The sequence below is a fragment of the Typha latifolia genome, chromosome 3 (genome assembly GCF_019914945.1).
Source record: "Typha latifolia isolate L0001 chromosome 3, TyphaL0001v2, whole genome shotgun sequence".
NCBI lineage: Eukaryota > Viridiplantae > Streptophyta > Magnoliopsida > Poales > Typhaceae > Typha > Typha latifolia.
In genome coordinates, this window is record NC_133088.1 from 15,804,018 (window position 1) to 15,822,958 (window position 18,941).

Consider the following 18,941-nt stretch of genomic DNA (forward strand, 5'->3'; position numbering starts at 1 on the left):
GAGTAGTCTCTTAGTTCTATTAATAGGATATATATATGTATATAGCCAAGCTACGCAGATTCTCGGAAGTTAAGCGTACCCAGCTATTATTATCCATAGGTTAGTTATTCTTGTGAATGTTCTAAATTTCTCAAGAACCAATAGAGTAACTAGTAAGTACTTGCTAAATTAGTGCAAGTGAGTGCTGTTACGTTAAGAGGAACTCATCTCAATCACTGCCTCATAATTGTTATTACTTATCACCCAACTTTAGGCCTCATTTACTTTACTCTATGAATAAAGTAAATTATGAAATATGCATTCTTCTTTATTATTCTCAAAATTAAAATTTTTTTTTCTGTTTACTTATATTCTAAAACAAAAATATAATAACTATTTTGATGTGATATAAAATAGGAAAAATATATTTTTTAAATATAATTACCATAAATATCATTTAATTTGATATAAAGTAGGTTTTTGAGATAAATATCAATAGCAAATTAGTAATCGAGGTTAGTGCATGATACAAGATATATTTTTTATTAATAGTATTTCTATTATAGAATATAGTTATTATGGAATTAGGAGTTGTATTACAGGAAAAAAAAAATCCTGAATGGGGCTTAAGATACTCACTAATTGGGCCGGGCCGGTTGATCTTTGAGCTCCTCGAAGTTTACATCAGGACCACGGACCCATTAACTGCTATCGGATTCGAATCCAAAATACCGTACATGGATCAACTTACTCGATCCGTTTAAATCAGGTTCGGGTCCACGCATAATATCCAATCCTTTAAAAGTTTCTCGCCCTCTGTTGTAGAAAACGATTCTCTTCCCGCCCGTTCGTTTCAATCTTCGTGAAAGGAGAGGAAGAAAAACCCTAGGAAGGAGATGGTGAAACCGTAGTCCTCCATCGCGTCGTACAATGTCGTACGATCCAAAGGACGATGTCGATCGTCTCTTCGCTTGCTTCAAATGCGGAGTCTCCCCTCCTCGTAAGCGTCCTCCTCCCCTCTCCCCCTCCCCCTCTCTTTCTCGACGACTCTGATTTCTAGAAGAATTCATGTCTGTGTACGTCTCACAGAATCCGCGGTGAAGGAAAGAAAACTGCGAGAGGAGAAATCCAAGAAACCTTCTTTTACAAAAGGGGAATCTTCCGTGGTATCTGAACGGGCAACACCGAACACATCCAAAGAACACGAGGATGATCCGCCGGAGATGAAAAAGGTAAGGCTTTTCTCTTCTCCACTTGAAAATTGTACGTGTTATCGTGGCCGCAATACAATATTATTATGCAAAATTTTATCTTTCAGATTAATATTATGCTGCTAGCAGAGATGAAAGGGTTCCCAGAGAGGGAAAAGGGAAAATTATTGTTCTTGATTCCAGAAAAATCAAAAATAGGTTTAGGGTATCTGTTGCTTTGCTTGGGGCTGTTTTTGTTTATGCAATTATGCTTAGGCAGTCTGAGACATATCTCGGCATTTCTTTCAGCTCAAAGAAGATGTAGCAAGGATTTGGAGTAATGAAGTCAGGAAGAAACCAGTGCCATATGAACTCTCCTAGCCCTAGGCATCTGCATTAGGGAGATCATTGTTTGGGCAATGCCTGGGGAATTGGAATAGACTTTGTTGCTTGTTAAAGGAGATGTAAGAGAAGATGATGTTAAGATATGCGTGGATGATGATATGGCTGTTAATAATGACATTAATCATCATACTTAATTTGTATTGTGATTTTGGACAAGGCACTCACATATTATTGTCTTTTTTGTGTGTTTTAGACTTTTAGTATATCAGGAGTCAGAAGCTCTTCTTGTTCTTCATGATTTTGACATGAAAGTTTGTAGTCGAGATTGTAGAATTAGATGCAACTATAGATCAGTAATTCTGTATTTTCCTTTTCAGCTTAATGCATTGACATCTACCGTCATGAAACTTAGAAGTGGCAAAAAGATTTCTCCCATTGTATTTTATGGTTCTCCTCAAGGTGCTCCAGTTAAAAAGCCATCACACTTACTCAGATTATTGCATGAAATTCGTGTTGACCTGAAAAACCAGAATGACTTGATCCCAAGGTATTAAGCTGGTGAAGTGTGCTAACACTCTTGATAGCAGATAAAAAATCCTTTCTCATTGGTGCAAACCTTGTTTGACATTTTTGTACAGGGACAAAGTCTGGGCTACTTTTCCAAGACAAGAAGAGGCAATGAGATTCTCTAAAGTACATGCACAAACTAATGTCTTCAGTTATCAGGATCACTTGACTGGGCAACGAAGATATCTTGTTTCCACATATGATGAGTTCTGGAGAAGGTTGGATTCTTAATCTGCCGATGACCAAGGAATTTGTGTTACTTGATAAATTCTTCTCTAGTTGTTTACCTTCTTGTTGCTAACATCATTCAACCTGGTTTAGTTAAGAAAGGGTAACAACTGTTGTGGAACAAACTTTGCAGTGCTATTAAAAGAATAAAATCTGTTCTCCAAGTTACCTGCATCTCTGTCACTCTGTGCTGACAGTTGAATGTTTTATTTTAGGTACAAAAGTATGGATTCTAGATTGCGCCATCACTATGAAGTCATTCAGGAGGTATGCTTTGCCTTGAGCAGAAATGATTAACAAATATATGACATATTACCATATTTATTTGAACTAGACTTAAATTTACTGTTCTATGGTACGCTAGAATGTCTTCCTATGCAGTAATGAACAGAGTTGAATGATACTTTGATTCATATTTTATTGCACTTAACCTTATATAAACTTGCTCAATATACTATTTTTTTGTAACTGATCTTCACACTGAAAGAACCTTAGCATTGCATCCCATTATTGTACGATAACACAGTCAGGAACTCGTCCTTTCTAATTGAATTATATTCCAACAAAAAGAAAAGATCCAAGTAGTAATTCAGTATAATTCCATTAATTGGAAATTATATTCAACAAAATAACCTACCTTATATGCTTTTTCTGAAAATTTCGTATATGAATATTTTATAGACTTATTTCCTACTTTTGTTACATAAAGATTCTATTGAAAGTTAAGATAGATGTTAAATTCTTTGGTAGTTTGGATGAAGATTATCACTGAATTATAGAAGTCATAATGTTGTATACACATGTGTGAATAGGTAGATGCAACACAAATCTGTAGGATATTGTTAGTTTTGGCTGAGAAATAATACCCAGGCTTTATTATGATGTAAGTAGGACTTTCAATTTGTAAATACTTAGTTGCTATCATACTGTTTTTAATGAATAATGGCACAATGGTTGGAATGCTTCTTCAAGAGTGTACCATATTGAAGAGTTAAGAAAGGAAGTGAGGAGGTATTTCCTTAATTTAGTTGCGGTATATTAGCACTTTTCAACAGGAAATCTCTCTCGGCAGTAACTTTTTTGCAAGTATATCTTCTAACTGATTCACTTAATGGCTTATGCATTTGGCAGTAATAATACCATCTGTTCCGTAGCAGCAACGTAGGATGTACATTTATTTGCATTAGAGTTCTGTTATTTTTAGCTCAAAATGTGTAACCTGCAGGCTTTACTGTTGATTTCTTTAGGGGTCACCTTGCCACTTGTATTTTGATCTAGAATTTGATAAGAAAGTCAACACTGACAAAGAAGAAGATGCAATGGTGGACATATTGATATCTATCACTTTAAATGTCTTATTTGACAAATATTCCATCAAAGGAAGTGGAGAATGCATTGTGGAGCTTGACTCATCTACCACTGGTATAGCTTTATCTGTAATGTTCCTTACCTAGCATGATTTGGTTCCTTCAGTTAATATTCAATTATTCATACAGATACATGATGTGTCATTTGTACATAAACAAGAGTAGAAACAGGCCGAGTAAAAGTATTTTTGGGTTGCCTCTTGAAGTTCACCCGTGGACTCTTATGATGATGAGGCGCAAGAGTTTATTGATACCATCCATTTTCTGTTTATTAAACTTATCATTTCCGTACTTAAGTCATGGAGCAGGACTTCTGCATTCTTCGCCAACATCTATCCTGCTCTTCTAGTCTCACTTTCATCACAGATTCTGACAGTCTTGGTGGCCTCAACCTTTTATTTTCTTCTTTGCTAACAACCTCCTCTACCTCCCCATATCCTGGAATTCTCATCCACTGCTACTTTAGCTTTTGTGAGAAATGTGTAAGCTCCTCCATTTCATTCCTGCACGTGTACTATTTAAATAAGATATGGATGTGCTGCATGTACCTGATTTTCTTAAAATTTCTCTGATTTTCTTAAAATTTTCTTAAAATTCCTCCATTTCATAACTTGTAGTGTATAATTTTCTTGAGTAATTATACATGACAATGGCAACCAAGCTGACTTTTAACTGTATCAATACAGAATCCAAAGCCTGTAACAAACAGGTACCCTCATCCAAGTATAAGGTCAAGCTCAGATATTAGATCAGATAGGGATATCACTATTTTCTATCTGAAATGCATGAGCCAAATTTACCTGATAGCTAATTCAGTGTGATTACTGGGATCTAAATTTGGATTTTGGTTTTTCTGACAAAAGGTTAGCAGGTAAATTAGATACACTACTCCTGCAATGATCTGGGTAATCTTTTACGATCCTTTGGATCAGCAAACCATATATATATTCTCCTTCCTGAATGACTGTATGTGACCTCTATAATGATATATTACTATGATATAGCAACTTGCAGGTGCATCTATACTTTTTTCAAGTAATATTTCCTCAGGTACTTATTAGATTGCAAAATATTACTACTTACCGGGACAGACTGTTTAAATGATATATTTCTGATTTCTTGTATGCATGCCATTAAAGGAATTATGAAGCATTTGTATGTTCCTTTTCAGTTATATTATATTACCACATACATGTTATTTTTTTCTGACTTGTTTTTGATAGAAAAATTCTCACGCCATTTGATCATTCACTTACCAAAGGCTGCATTTAAGGACAACTTACATGCTGGTGCATTTGTGTCTGAGGTACTCATTGTAAATATTGGCGTCAGTAATTAGTTATTTCTTTTTTATGATTCTAATTCTTAACTTTTTTACTCCTGCTATATTGCTTCTATAGTTTGACATTTAGTTGAAGAACCTTGTATTATTGGAAGACATTGAAAAGACTCACATATCTGCATAATTGATTGGGACACAAGGCTTTGTTCTTGTTATCACGGTTGTGTTTTATTCTTATATTTCAATGCATGCCCCATGCGCAGCACATATGTTGAATACTGGTGCCTTCTTAATTCTTGTAGTTAATAGATGGACTGGGAGAGTTTGGCAGATATTTATGCTATCTGGTCGTTTGTTACAAATCCAGATTTTAATGAGCAATGGGATGTATGTAAAAGTTCATTAACTTCCTAAGAAAGCACCGGTCTATGTGCAATCAAGAAAGATTGTAGTAACAAATCAGAATGCGCCTAACAGTGATGACAATTAGGAGTACTTTTGTTTTTATGAAGCAAGTTTGCCAATTGAAATGCCTACAGAACTAGGTTTGCTGCCATAGTGAGGTAGCATATTCAGCTTTTATTGCTTTATTGACAACTTGCTTTTATAATTTTATTTTTTATGTGAAGTGTCAATTTGTTTCACAAAGTGAAGATAACCTGCTGTGTAATTTTGTACTCAATTAGGTATGCTCGCGCATTGCCAGTTTACGGGGAAGTGATCCAAAGATTGATAAATTGTATATTAGGAAAGACACCAGCTTTCCTGACTCTCTCAGTCAGCTTTTTCTGGACAGTTCTGTCTATTCTCGGAATCGGTGTTTCAGGTTACCTTTTTCTTCGAAGGCTGGGAAAAGCTCTTTTCTTTCACCCACGGGACGTTTCAAATGTAAGAATATGGTATGTTTTCTGTTTCACGTATAATATTATTGCTGATTTAGCATTTTACAGATGAAACAGGTTTATGTTCCTTGCAGCTTCATTACCTTCCCATGTTATGGCATATCTATTGAAGCCATTCATAGTCTTTTAGGTGGATTATCCCCTAGTGTTTTTGCTGCACATGAACTTTACTGTCTGTTAGGTGGGATATATTCGATGTTAATACTTTATTTTAGTTTTCTGTTTGCTTCTTTCTTTTGTTTTGTCCAAATCCTTATATTTCACTACATAATTGTTAGATTTTTAGCAGGTGATATTTATAAGAGATTCTTAGGCAAAGAAGCATTTTGCTAGTTTGATTGGGAAATAGTACATGTTGCATGACATATATACAGTGAGAGCTACATACTAAGTGCTGGCCTTATGGTATGCATTTGTCAGAGATCATAGTGGAGCAAAATTTTAAGGGGCCCACATCATATGGCGAACTAGAGTCAGTGGTGACGGTTAATTGGTTATGATATAGTGGGGTGGGGGGTGCCACAACTTATTATCTTACTAATTATTGATTTAGCTTGTCAATTGGGCATTACATGTCTTTCAGGAAACCAAAACAGCAAATAAGCTGAGAACCAACTAAATGAACAAATAGGTTATGAAAGATGGCTAGCAAGATCTACTTATGAACTTTACAGTGATCTTTATTTTGATAGCTTATATTATCTATGCTGTTCTTTTTCTCCTCTCTTTTACCCCATTAACATAGCTTACTGCAAAGCTAATTTTGTCTGATTGAAATTTACAAATCAAAGTTGAATGCTGTAATTTTATATCAATCTTGCATATTTGATGTCAATGGTTGCAGAATGAGAAGCAAGTCTTCATGGAATCACTTATCTGCAGAATGGATAAAAATTGCACCAAACTCTTAGTCTGCAAAATGGATTTGGATTGCAAGAAAACTCTGTGCTTTGATTCCGAGGTTAGTGTAAGTGCTTTTAGACATTTTTAGACTGCTTTAGTAAATTATGTCTTTTATGAGCATATAATAGGAAGTTGATTGTGACTTATGCCAGTGGATGATCCTGCATTGGTTGGCTTACGTGGGAACACTTGATATGCAAAGAAGCTATAGTTGGACTTTAATATGCTGCATCATTGTGCTTGAACTTCTTATTTTTATATCTGCTTTTCTTAGGCAAACAAATTGAAAAGGTTAATAAAATAAACAAATCATTTTTCAGTTTACTTGGTTAGTATCCATATCACGTAGAGCAAGTGATTTGATGGTTGTTCAGATGTGCTACATTCTGATAAATGATTATAGCATTATTCTGTTAGTACTGGTTTCTTTCAAGCAGAATATAGTGATGGGGAGCGACAATTAATGCTTTGAAACCATACTATAGAAAAATGGCAATGACAGCAGTGCTTCATATAAATAGTTGAATGCAATTTTAAATAACTGGTGCCTGTTATTGTTGAGTAGAATCTATATAGGTACTTTTTTTTAATTAAATTATATAGGTACTTTATAGGTGTCAATAGTGTATAATTTTCATATTTAAACACTTGCAGAATCCACATGCAGATGCATTTGTTTTTATTATGTTACAAATGAATATGCACTGTTCTGATGACCTGTTAGCTCAATGTTGTAACTTGTATATGCCCTCGAGAGTCAAGATGCTATATATATATATATATATATATATATATATATATATATGCTTCTATTATCTTGCTTGTAAATGATAACAAGAAACAATTTTTTTCAGTAAATTATTTACTAATTTATCATTTTTTAATCAGGTTCAAGAGAAAAGTTCCATTATTCCATTCGATGTTCATAGAAGTGATTTTGTTACCTCATACTTTATGGGGAAGTCTCCTTTTCCTGCTCTGGATGCATTTGTGGAATCTATTGCCTCCATAGGAAGCATTTCAGGTTATTTTCTTTTCCTAAAATATTTTTATTTTAATTGAAGCATTGGGATACAACTATAAATGTGCCACTTCACCGCTTTTTTCTATTTGGAATGGTCTTGCTTTATGATAACTATATTGTACAGTAAGTTTATGTTGCACCAATTAATAATTTTCTTAACGAGGTGTTGGGAATACATACTTTTCGAGATTTAAATAGATAACCATCCTGCATAATGAAATAATCTATTTCTTGATTCACCCAATCGCTTAAAAGGATTGTAAACTTCATGAAAATTCGGATACGACTAGTATTTAGTTTTAATTTTGTCAAAGTCTGTTACTTTCACACTCATTTTTGAAAGAAGGGCCATGCGACGACTTAGTGCATTGGTTATCCTCCACTTTAGATTTATGTCGTAAGGTGTACGTATAATCTTGGAGAATTTCGACCCATCTACCGTGTTTGGTATTAAGCTTCTTCTGAGAGTTGATGTAACGAATGACCTTACAATTTGAGAAAATAATTAATTCTTGTGGGTGCAAGTAATGTCTCCAGTGGCGAAGAGATTGAACTACAATATAGAATTCCTTATCGTAGGTAGTATATTGTTGCTTAGTTTCATTTAGTTTCTCACTAAAGTAGGCAATTAGATCACTCTTTTGGCTCAAAACTCCACCTATACCAATTCTTGAAGCATCATATGCAACCTCAAAATCTTTAGAAAAATCGAGGAGTCTCATGACTGGAGTTTCCACTATTTTCCTCTTGACAGCTTTGGTGGCACTCTTTGACCACTTAAATTCACTCTTCTTAAGACATTCAGTTATCGGAGCCAAGATGGTACTAAACCTTCTAATGAATCGACGATAGAAGGTAGCGAGCCCGTGAAAACTTCTTACATCTTTTATGGTACAGGGCTCAGATCATTCATTAATAGCTTTGACCTTCTCAGGGTCGGCAGAGACTCCTTCAGATAACACAATTAAACCCAAGAAAACACTTTGTTTGTTAGAAATGTACTTTTTTGAGGGGTTTTATATAGTCGTTCTTTCCTTAAGACAACACAAACTTCACAAAGATAGTTTATGTTGCTTCTGAGATTGACTGTAAATAATGATGTCATCAAAATATATGATCAAAAATTGCCCCATAAAGGGCTGTAGTACTTGAGTCATTACTTTTATGAAAGTACTTGGAGCATTAGTCAAGATAAAAGGCATAACCATCCATTAGTACAATCCATTTTCTGTTTTAAAAGCAATTTTTCATTCTTCGCCAGGGCGCATGCGAATTTGGTGATTACAACTTTTTCAATCTATCTTTAAAAATATTGTGGCACCTGTCATCGTATTCAGCATGTCATCCAAACGATGAATGAGAAAATGGTATCTTAATGTTATTCTGTTGATAGCCTGACTGTCAATGCACATATGTCAAGTTACATCTTTCTTCGACATTAACAATGCGGGAGCTACGCAATGACTTAGGCTTTCCTTATAAAAGCCTTTTCTCAATAGTTCTTTAATTTGCCGTTTAAGTTTAACGTGTTAAGTAGGATTAAGTCGGTAATGAGGCAAGTTGGGAAGAAATGCACCTGGGACAAGATCGATAGTGTGTTGAATGTCCCGCATTGGCAGTAAGAAGTGTCTTGAAGTGAGGGGTATGGGTGCTCTTTCAAGGCCTGCCTAGGAGATCTTCAGGGAAAACATCAAAGAATTCTTCAATCACGGGAGTGATCTCAAGAGGGATCGATTTATTAGGCTGTTTGGAATTTTACAACTTGCAAGAATCATAATAGGAGTTACTTTACACATCTCACGCTTAACACTTTTGACGCTAATCAAATTGACTAAATATTTTTTTGGCTTGGTGGTATTAGGCTTTTTTTTTCAGCACTGTTATTTCTAGGCTAAGGGAAGAATCATGATCTTACTCTCGTGTTCAAACATATATATATTTGAATGGCTATAGATATGAACATCGTTATCGAATAGCTAAGACCTTCAAAGAATAATTTGACCTACGTCCATGGTCAAAACATTGCACAATATTTTATCCTTGTAAGTAGTGAACTAAGTTTGGACCAAATACTACTCTTTAATCTCGAGCGTGATTGAATTGTTCTAAGAAACCTTGTAGGGATTGTGGTGTGGGGAACAACCTTTAAGTTTACTTTTGAAATAATAGTTGAGGACACGACATTTATACAACTCCCACTATCTACAATCACTTTTTAATTTTTACCTCTAATTTTTGTGAATGTGTGGAAGATGGAGTTATGCCTCCAATCATCATTAACTCTAGGTTGAGAGAGCGCAATTATGACAATATGCAGTCTAATGGCGTCTATATGTCTCAGGCATTCTAGGGTTGTTTTTTCCTCTTCATCTTCAAAATCCTTGTCTTCCCCATCTACATGGTGCACGTGTCTATTGAATTCTTGTTTGGGGTTCTCTTTAAAGGGTTCCTTAATTAAGCTGATTTTATATGAGTTTGCATAATTTGCAGCAATATGCCCATAGCTTTGACATTTATAGCATTTGACATTAATCTTAGAAAAGTCCTTCTTGACACTCTTACCCTTATAATATACCTTGTGTTGGAAAGGGCTAGGGCTAGATCGACTATAGGATTGATTGACATATTGGGTTGGCAAGGACCAGGGGAGGACTTATAAGTCTGCACCTTAATTTCTTGGCTCACAAAGAGGTGGCTAGATTCTAACTTCTCTAAGTCTTGTACTACGCTGTATGGTTTTTTCAAAGTATCAATGCTATAAGCAAAATGCTCACTTCTCATATCTTCACGTAGCCCAGCCTTAAATTTAGACAGGATTTTCATAGGGGTTTTAGTTTCAATTATGTTGCATCAAATCATCAACTTGTCAAAAGTCGCAATGTAATAATCCTTAGTTGACTTACTTCTTTGGGTAATTTGGTTCCACTTGTCTAGTAATTTAGAGTGATAAGAAAGTGGAAGATATTTAAGTTTCAGCTCATTCTTCTTATCAGCTCAAATCTCAATTGCTAATTCAACCCTAGGTGCTGGCGACAGTGTCGTCGGTAAAGGGTAGCGTCGTCTAGGGCTGTCAGGCTTGACGAGCAGCTCGGGCTCGGCTCGGGCTTGGCTCGGCTCGATCAGAGCTGAGCCGAGCCCGAGCCATCATAATAGGCTCGAAATTAATATCGAGCCGAGCCTGAGCTGGAGCCGGCTCGCTCAGGCTCGGCTCGATAGGCTCGATAGCCTGACTCCATATGACTAAGGACACGTGGCATACAGAAATATTGCCACGTGTCCCTCACTAACTCATTCTCACCCGTAACACAATATTCATCACCCTCACCTACCCCACCCTCACCTACCCTCACCTACCCCACCCTCATTAATTACTTCACCTTTCCCATCACCACCTTCCCCATCCTCAATTCCCCCACCCCACCCTCATCTTCACTTTCACCCTCATCCACCTGATTACCTTCACTCTTCCCTCCCCATCGGCCTCCATCGGCAATGACGGCAAGTCACCACCACGGCGCCACGCCTTCCTCTCCGTCGGCCTCCTCTTCCTCCTCCGTCGTTGGCCTCCTCCATCCGTCTCCGACTCCTTCGGCAAGCCGCTGTCCATGTCGCCACCGCCCACGTCGCCACCGCCTCTAATCGAGCTCGAGCTTTGCTCGGGCTCGGCTCGGGCTCATTTAGGCTCAGCTCGAGCTCGGCTCGGGTTGAGCTGAGCCGAGCCTGAGCAACATTATGAGGCTCGAAACTAATTTCGAGCCGAGCCTGAGCCAGAGCCGGCTCGCTTAGGCTCGGCTCGTTTACACCCCTAGCGTCGTCGGGTGGAGCTATGGCGGCTAGGGCTCGGTATCGAGGGTGAGGGGGAAGGTTAGGGATGAATAATTGAAGATGAGTGGCTAAAGGGTTTTGGCATTAAGTCTAATGGGTTTAAGTTTAATAGGCTGGTAGAGTGGCTAACGGGTTTAAGTGATTTGAGTTGGGTTTGAAGTATTTGGTTAATGGGTTTTGGGTTTGGGTTAGTGGGTAGGGTTGGTTGAGTGAGAGGGTTTGAGTTTACATTAATATGGTTGAGTGAGAAGGTTTGGGTTGGGGTTAATTTGGTTGGATTGGGTTCAATTAGGGTTCGAGTATAATTGGATTTGGGGGTGAATTTGAAATTTGGAATATTGTAGGGGAGAAGAAAAAAGAAAATTTGGTAGAAAGTTTTGGAAAGAAAATGATTTGTTGGGATTTTAACGGAAAATACGAGCCAAAATTGAAATTTCGAAATTCCTGATTTTTTTTCATGGCAAAAGAGAAGTGCTCTTGTGGTTATTATTTGTTGCCTAAGTTATAGGAAGTTTCACCTAAATACCTAATGTGATGGCACAAATTGCCTCTTTGCACCCAAGTTATCATTGGGTTCAAGCCATAGAAACTACTCTGTTGTGAAGAGGTGTAAGGCACCTACTTCTTACCGTCCTTAGACCTTACATTGGCTGGAGCCTTGTCAACTAGGAAGCTCTATATCCCATGGACTAAAATTTTTAGCTAGTCCAGCTTAACTAAGTTAATAGTACCCTTGAAAATGATTTATGTTGTTTTTCACAGTTATGTTCAAGTTCGCTCGAAGCATTTAGAAATTAGTCATATGGCTAATATGCAGGATATGATATTTTAAAGGAGGCATGTACTTACATCCAATGCACAAATCATCAACCGAGGTTAAGGATAGTTATTATAATTGTGAGGCTACAACTAAATAATCTGCTTTAAGTATCTATAATAGGTACTTTGAAGCACTTTGCTTCTCTGGTGAGCATTGCGCTCTCTATTTGGTGTTTGATTATTAGGATTGTTAAGCTACGAAGAAATGATATGCTATGAATATCTATAATGATACTCTGAAGCACTAGCTTCTCCTCTAATGAGCATATAGCATAAACTTTTGTGGAGTGACATTTTTCTGATTATTTGGATTTTCTTTTTTAATTGATAAAGAGCTTCTGATATTACAGGGAAAATCCGATCATGGTACTGGTTTTCACCATATGGTCTGATGGTTTACAGTATGTCAAGAAGTAGATATTGCGAGCGGATTGGAAGGGAACATAAAAGCAATCATGGTGATTTTCTTGTTTGAAATTTTTTTCCTGGTTATTAAGTAACCTATTCTTTTTATTGTGATTGATTTTATTTATCCTACTTGTTGGCCATATATTCCTGATTCTTATAAATACAATTCTTAAGTTTTGAAAAAATATTGTTTTAGCCTCAATTTAACATGTGAACTCACAACATACTATTCATGATTTCATGCTAATTAGTTCGCTTCTTAGCAGACGTCAATGTCTACTGTTATTTGCTTTGACAATGTAACAGTGACAAATTAGTTAGGTTTCTTAAATTACTGCAAAGTCATTATCAGCAATAGCATATCCTGACTCTTGATGGCTAGGTTGCTAAGGGTGAAAATAGATTCGATACGGATCGGATAGTGCTTAATCCACATCTGTATCTATATTTTTGGTTCAAATACAGATATTTGGTGGATGACAAAAACGAAAACTATGTCATAACTAAGCGAATACAGATATAAGTCGGATACATATCGGATTTTAAGCGGATATGAATACAGAATAAATAAAGATTAGATCTTAATCAGATACGAATATGAACCGAATCTTTAAATAAAATGATACAATGCTAAGTAGATAAGAAATTCGTTTTTTGGAACATAAGTATAAATGAACTTGCACATATACAAATAATTTTATATGTTGCTGTGAAATAAGGAATATGCACAAATATACATTCTCGTAGATAATATTAAATGGCAAAATTCTACTTAATTCTTTCTATCCATAGATTATAGTACACCTAACGATATGACTTGCACCATATAACAAAGAACTGTGACACAAATTTCAAGTGCATATAAGTATATAACTCCAATTTCTACTGCCGATATGGTTGCTCATGTTTTAATAGGTGAGCTTACTTAACCAAAATTAGTCTTGTTAAAATAGGATGAAGAACCAAGGATAAGATGGAACCATCTTCTGCACTGATGATACCTTTTACTAGAATTGGCAAGCTTGTTATATATCTGAGCCATTATATGTCCTGAAAATGTCAGATGCTAGTTAAAAATCAAAATCATAAAATATGGATCTAATAAGTTTAGTAGTATAAATATTTTCCTAAACAAGTTCCGAGCATTTAAGTCTAATTAGAAAACTAACAAACACATCAAGAAGTATGACTCCCAGAAGAGATCAATGGGGAACCTACAGTCCTAATTTTCTACATTTATAATTGCCACATAGACGTTCCCATGACTAAAATTTAAAGATACATGGAATATTAAGAAGGACCTAAAGTCTCATATGCAAATGATTCAAGGTCAGAACCTCCATTCTGCAATGAAGAAATTATTTCATAAATATTAAAAAAAATAAAAACGGTTGAAAGTACCAAACAAGCTCTCTTTATTCGACAAGCTGATGGCTATAGCAATGTGACAATCATAAATCTCTGTAGAACCTCCTTTCCTTCACTCCATATGAATGAGCTTCAATTTAATGTATAAGATCTTGTCGATGGCTTTAGCAATGTGACAATCACCAATCCCAATTTAATTTCATTAAATGAGAAGTCAAATTAGTCGACAATTTGTCAGATTTACACCCAAAGTGCTCCTAATACTGAATTTAAGCAACATATTAACTTGCAACAAGAGAACATGGATCAAATGATAGTCTACTATGACTTGTTAATGAGAAACATCAAGCACACTCGCCATGGAAACGATTTTGAGGGAAACAACGGCGAGGAAGCGATTGGGGAAGTGGAGGGAGTTAGGGGCGAGGAAGGGGATAACGTTGTCCTTGGAGATGTAGAGGTGGGAGGAGATGGTGGTAGTGGCAGAGAAGACAGCAAGCAGAGGGAGAAGAAGGAGAGGGACTCATCAGAGTTGATGCAGACCAGGGTGATATGATCGGGGTAGGAGGACACATGGCAAAAGAGGAAGGACACCATAGAGCCTTAATGGTGATTGAGTGTGGTCTTTTGGATGAATGGATAGGTTAGGTTAGGGGGTTTTGGCTTTTTATATTTAAGCTGGTAAATGATAATCTGATATCTAGATCCGATTTTGACTAACTTATATAAAACCATATCCGAAACCAGATCCTTTTTTTCTTCTAAATCTCTATTTGTGTCTGGATCCGAGATTGTAGTCAAATTTGCAGCCGTAATTTGGTCTGATCCAGGTACGGCTTTAGGTTGGGTCAAACTTGATCTAACCCATTTTCACCCCTATAAGTAGCTCATGAACCCACAACCTTTTAAATAACAATTTTTGTTTGATGCTCTTGTGATCCTTTTTGCATGGAAGACCATATAATTTACCATATTTGCCATTTATCTCCTGCTCAATTTTATGGCAATATTTTTCTTCTTTTTGTGATCAGGTGTGGTATAGTTTATAGAATTTAGATAGTGCAAGTATTATAAATATTATCCTCTTACTTCTACATGTTTATGTTTTTTTTAACTCAAGTTCTTGGAATCTTATAGTTAATAGTGCATGGAAATGTTTGGTCTATGTGAATGCAGTTAGACATGCTAATTTATGTTTAGAAACTCATTGGATTAATTTCCTTTTATTTGTTCATACTTTGTGACACACATAGACTAACAGCTACACATCATGCTGCTTCAGTAATCTATGTTGTTGACCTTCAAAAAGCTGGTTACTACCAAAAATGCCATGATCCAGATTGTAGAGGTCTGTAAGCTACCACGTTCAATGGTTCAACCCTTTACTCAATTTATTTATATACTTAAAATCCAATGGTTGCATTAGGTTACCGTTCACCCTTGCGCCCATTACCACTGGATGTGACACCTGATTGTATGGCCATTCAAGATTCAACTGAATCAGAAAACTGCAGGAAGGTTTTGGATATTAATTTTGATCCTCAACTTGATAGTGATGAGATGCAGCAGTATATGTGTAATGATGAGATGGTCACTGACAGCTGCAAGAAGGAATACAGCTGGTGGCAAGAAGCTGTAAGATATGCTGACTGTATTGAGAAAATGGGAGATTCGCCTAAGTTATACAAGCTGGTGAGTTTATCCTAGCTTATTATATTTCATTTTTTCCTCCATTTGTAGCTCAAGCTTGATAATTTCTTAGCAACGTATCTGCTAATGTACAATGTCCAGTGCTTTTATAGTATATTTACCCTTATTCGTGTTTCCTATGTAGGTTAAACTGCTTTTATTGATAGTACTTGTTGGTTGAACTTTATTAGTAGTTATTACATAATAACATATAATTTTCAAGATGGACTACCATTTTTCCCTTTGTGATGAAACCACTATGATCTGATGATTCTGATATGAGTAGTTTTGAAATTCTGGCACTTTGTGTTTTCATCTCCTTTCTAGTTATGTCTTGTGGCTTTAAACTTTTCTTTTTCTTATTTGTCTCTAAAAATTACATCTCTTTCTTTGTACTTTTGTTGCTAAGCATTTGATAGAATCTTCTTCAAAGAGTAGAACTTCATATCTTTTGGCATAATGTGCTTTCTTTTTCTTACCCTTTACTATACTTGGCAGGATGACGGCATTGGTGATGATTTCGAATGGTGGATGGATGCAGAGAAGTTTGCTTCACAGATTGAAGGACAAATTGATTGATATGTGATGGCTGAGAATATATCTCACTTAATGCTCCGAATGTTTGTCCCCTGCAGGTCTAATCTTTCTTGTCAGAAAAGGGTTTTCGTAATGGTTATTAATAAATTCTCCAATTAGGGTTATAGTGTTTGAAGTATGATATTTGCATTTTTTTGGACAACTCAGTGTTTTGCCAACAAACAAGCTCAGAATGGATGCATGCAATCAGATGGGGATGACATATTATGGTGTGAATTTGTCCTGACCCATATGGCGATCGCTTCTACCAAGTTATGTAGCACTTTACCAGCTTGGTGGCTGATCGGCCACAAAGTTTATTTTGCAGAGCACCTTAAGGTGAATCTTGCTCCTTAGCGCACAAGGTAAATTTTATAACCAGTTGTTTTAGTGACAAAGCTCCTCCAGTCCCAGTTATGTCCAAATTGGGATCAAGATTAGCATCAAACCATACTAAAGCTTCCACAACTTTTAAGCGACTGGTTGATTGGTCTTATAGCAGTGAGGTTATATGTGAGCTACCTTAAGTTCAACCCATAATTTTCTGTCAAAATTTGTTGGTTTCATCAATATCAGAGGGTGCAGCTAGCAGATACTTTAGCAACAGGGATACTTACGATTTCTTGGCAGAGATCACATCCATGATTAAGGATGGTATTCTAGTGTACGGAGGAAGTTACTGTCTTTTCAGTTGCCGATAGCCTCTTCTGGCCCCATGTTTCTTGCTTAATATTTCAGTTTGTGCTTCTCTGCTTGCAGTCACTTGCATGTGCAACTTGGTTGATGATATACATGTCCACAGATAAAAATTATCAGTTGCAGGTGCAGAGTTGACGCATCTTCAAACAAAGTGCCAAGCTTCCAGACAATCAGCATAGAAATCTAAGTCAAAATATGAGCAAAAAGAGCGGCCACATGAAGAAAACCCGATACAGGTCTATCCCATGGCCCATTACACGCGTGTTGGGAGTAAAGATGGGTCAATCCAGTGCATATGTATATATGATGCTCAGCGCTAAAAAAGACTCCGGTTGAAACACCAAGGCATAACTGCGATTTATGAATGACTTATCCAACACATTACGGGTGGCAGCAGCTAGTGGGATCGATACTTCTTTGCTTGCAACAGATATGGTTTTAGAACTTAGACGGAGACTGCGAAGACATGGACTGAGATCCTCTCGATCTTTTTTCGTATCAGGGCTGGGGGAAGGAGTCTAAATCAAAATATTTTTCGGGGCGCTCCTCATAGAGAATCCGTAGCCTGCTGAACCTTCAACCAAGAGAACAGAGCTGAGCTTGAAACAATTCCCGCTTTACCGCTTTTGCCCCTCCCTATCTGACCAATATGGATGGTATTTGTCATATATGTGCAAGAAAATATTTTACAAGGCCGGTGTTTCTACTCTTCCTTTGTTAACGATGGTCTTCTTCTTTTTTTTGAAAAAGAAAAATTAAATTACTTAATCACCACGGTTACAAGTACAATAGCTTTATTAGCCTTTGCAGTAAGTATGAGAGATAGCACAGTATGGTATGGCTGTCATTAAGGGCCAGCAGTCCACCAAGATACAGACTAGGGAGGCTTGTGGACCCCTTTAATAGAGTTAACCGGCAGCAGCGAGTTACAGGAGATGATAAGGTGAGAAAACCTATGATTAAAGATAAATCCAACCCCACCATGCAGGAAGGGCTCCAAGTCAGTATTAAGCTTAATAAAGCCTGGTGGAGGCGATTCCCAGTGGATAAAGAGATTTACAGCAGAGTAAGAGAAGGTGGTTTGTACCGAGCCCCCGTAGCAGCTTCCTTGGTCGAGTTGAAGACAACGCCATTCCTTAACCTTCCAAATATTCAAGAGAACCGCAACAATGAGTGAATGGAGCATGGCTCTCTGGGGGTTGGAAAGGTTTCCAACGCGAAGAGCCATTTGTCCATTCACCCAATCCGAGATAGGGCAGTCAATATTCCATAGCACTTTCAGTGTTAACGATGAAGTCAGGAGAAATTAGATGTGGACCATCCATTTTGTGACGACCCAGACAAGCATCCTACCTTCTACTGTCAGACATATCACGTGTCACGTGGAGCTGAATTAAGTCAAACCATCCATTAGGTATTTTATTTTATTTTTCGTCACCAGCTAGCCAACCTCTGTTTTTGAGGTGATATACTGGCTAGCCGTTGAAAACCTCAGCATTCGAATTCAAAGTTCATAAATGCAATATAAACGGTTGTCTAGAATCACGTGATAATCCTTATATATAGAGATAGATTTGGTTGCGTAGACAGTAGGGTGTCTGACAGGTCTAGTTCTAAACAACTAGAACTTTTCTGCCTAAACAGCTAAAGACAAACTTTATATACTTCCAAGCTCGGGTTATGGAAAGGAACCGAAAAGAAGGTATCAACAACAACTGGTTTTATTACGGAACAGCTCATGATGTTCATATCAATCTATTATGCGTCTCT

General features: G+C 36.8%; 1 protein-coding gene and 1 long non-coding RNA gene across 4 annotated transcripts; one reads left to right on the forward strand and one right to left on the reverse strand.

The window, feature by feature from the left end:
- The first annotated feature begins 809 nt into the window (after positions 1-809).
- LOC140783888 (uncharacterized) lies at positions 810-16,709 on the forward strand. 3 transcript variants are annotated; one of them, XM_073130987.1, is made up of 15 exons: positions 810-979; positions 1,069-1,211; positions 1,892-2,061; positions 2,153-2,299; positions 2,525-2,576; positions 3,557-3,731; positions 4,900-4,982; positions 5,645-5,857; positions 6,705-6,827; positions 7,652-7,787; positions 12,782-12,889; positions 15,490-15,555; positions 15,634-15,899; positions 16,395-16,531; positions 16,641-16,709. In XM_073130987.1, the coding sequence occupies exons 1-14, from the start codon at positions 910-912 to the stop codon at positions 16,473-16,475; spliced, it is 1,833 nt and encodes a 610-aa protein (XP_072987088.1). In that variant the 5' UTR covers positions 810-909; the 3' UTR covers positions 16,476-16,531; positions 16,641-16,709. The 3 variants fall into 3 exon arrangements, with proteins under 3 accessions (XP_072987088.1, XP_072987090.1, XP_072987089.1); XM_073130989.1 differs by having other exon boundaries at positions 6,705-6,821; XM_073130988.1 differs by having other exon boundaries at positions 16,395-16,709.
- A 1,239-nt stretch (positions 16,710-17,948) lies between these two features.
- Positions 17,949-18,378, reverse strand: LOC140783896 (uncharacterized). Its single transcript, XR_012108197.1, has 2 exons — positions 18,259-18,378; positions 17,949-18,124 (listed from the first exon to the last, which is right to left on the reverse strand). It is a non-coding gene; the product is annotated as an uncharacterized lncRNA (long non-coding RNA).
- Between the last annotated feature and the right edge of the window lie 563 nt (positions 18,379-18,941).

Bases quoted from the DNA above. Each gene is read 5' to 3' on its own strand.
- LOC140783888 (XM_073130988.1), top strand. From the start codon at position 910: ATGTCGTACGATCCAAAGGACGATGTCGATCGTCTCTTCGCTTGCTTC. The intron at 1,212-1,891 runs GTAAGGCTTTTC...TTTCCTTTTCAG, and splicing joins ATCCGCCGGAGATGAAAAAG to CTTAATGCATTGACATCTAC. The intron at 2,062-2,152 runs GTATTAAGCTGG...ATTTTTGTACAG, and splicing joins CAGAATGACTTGATCCCAAG to GGACAAAGTCTGGGCTACTT.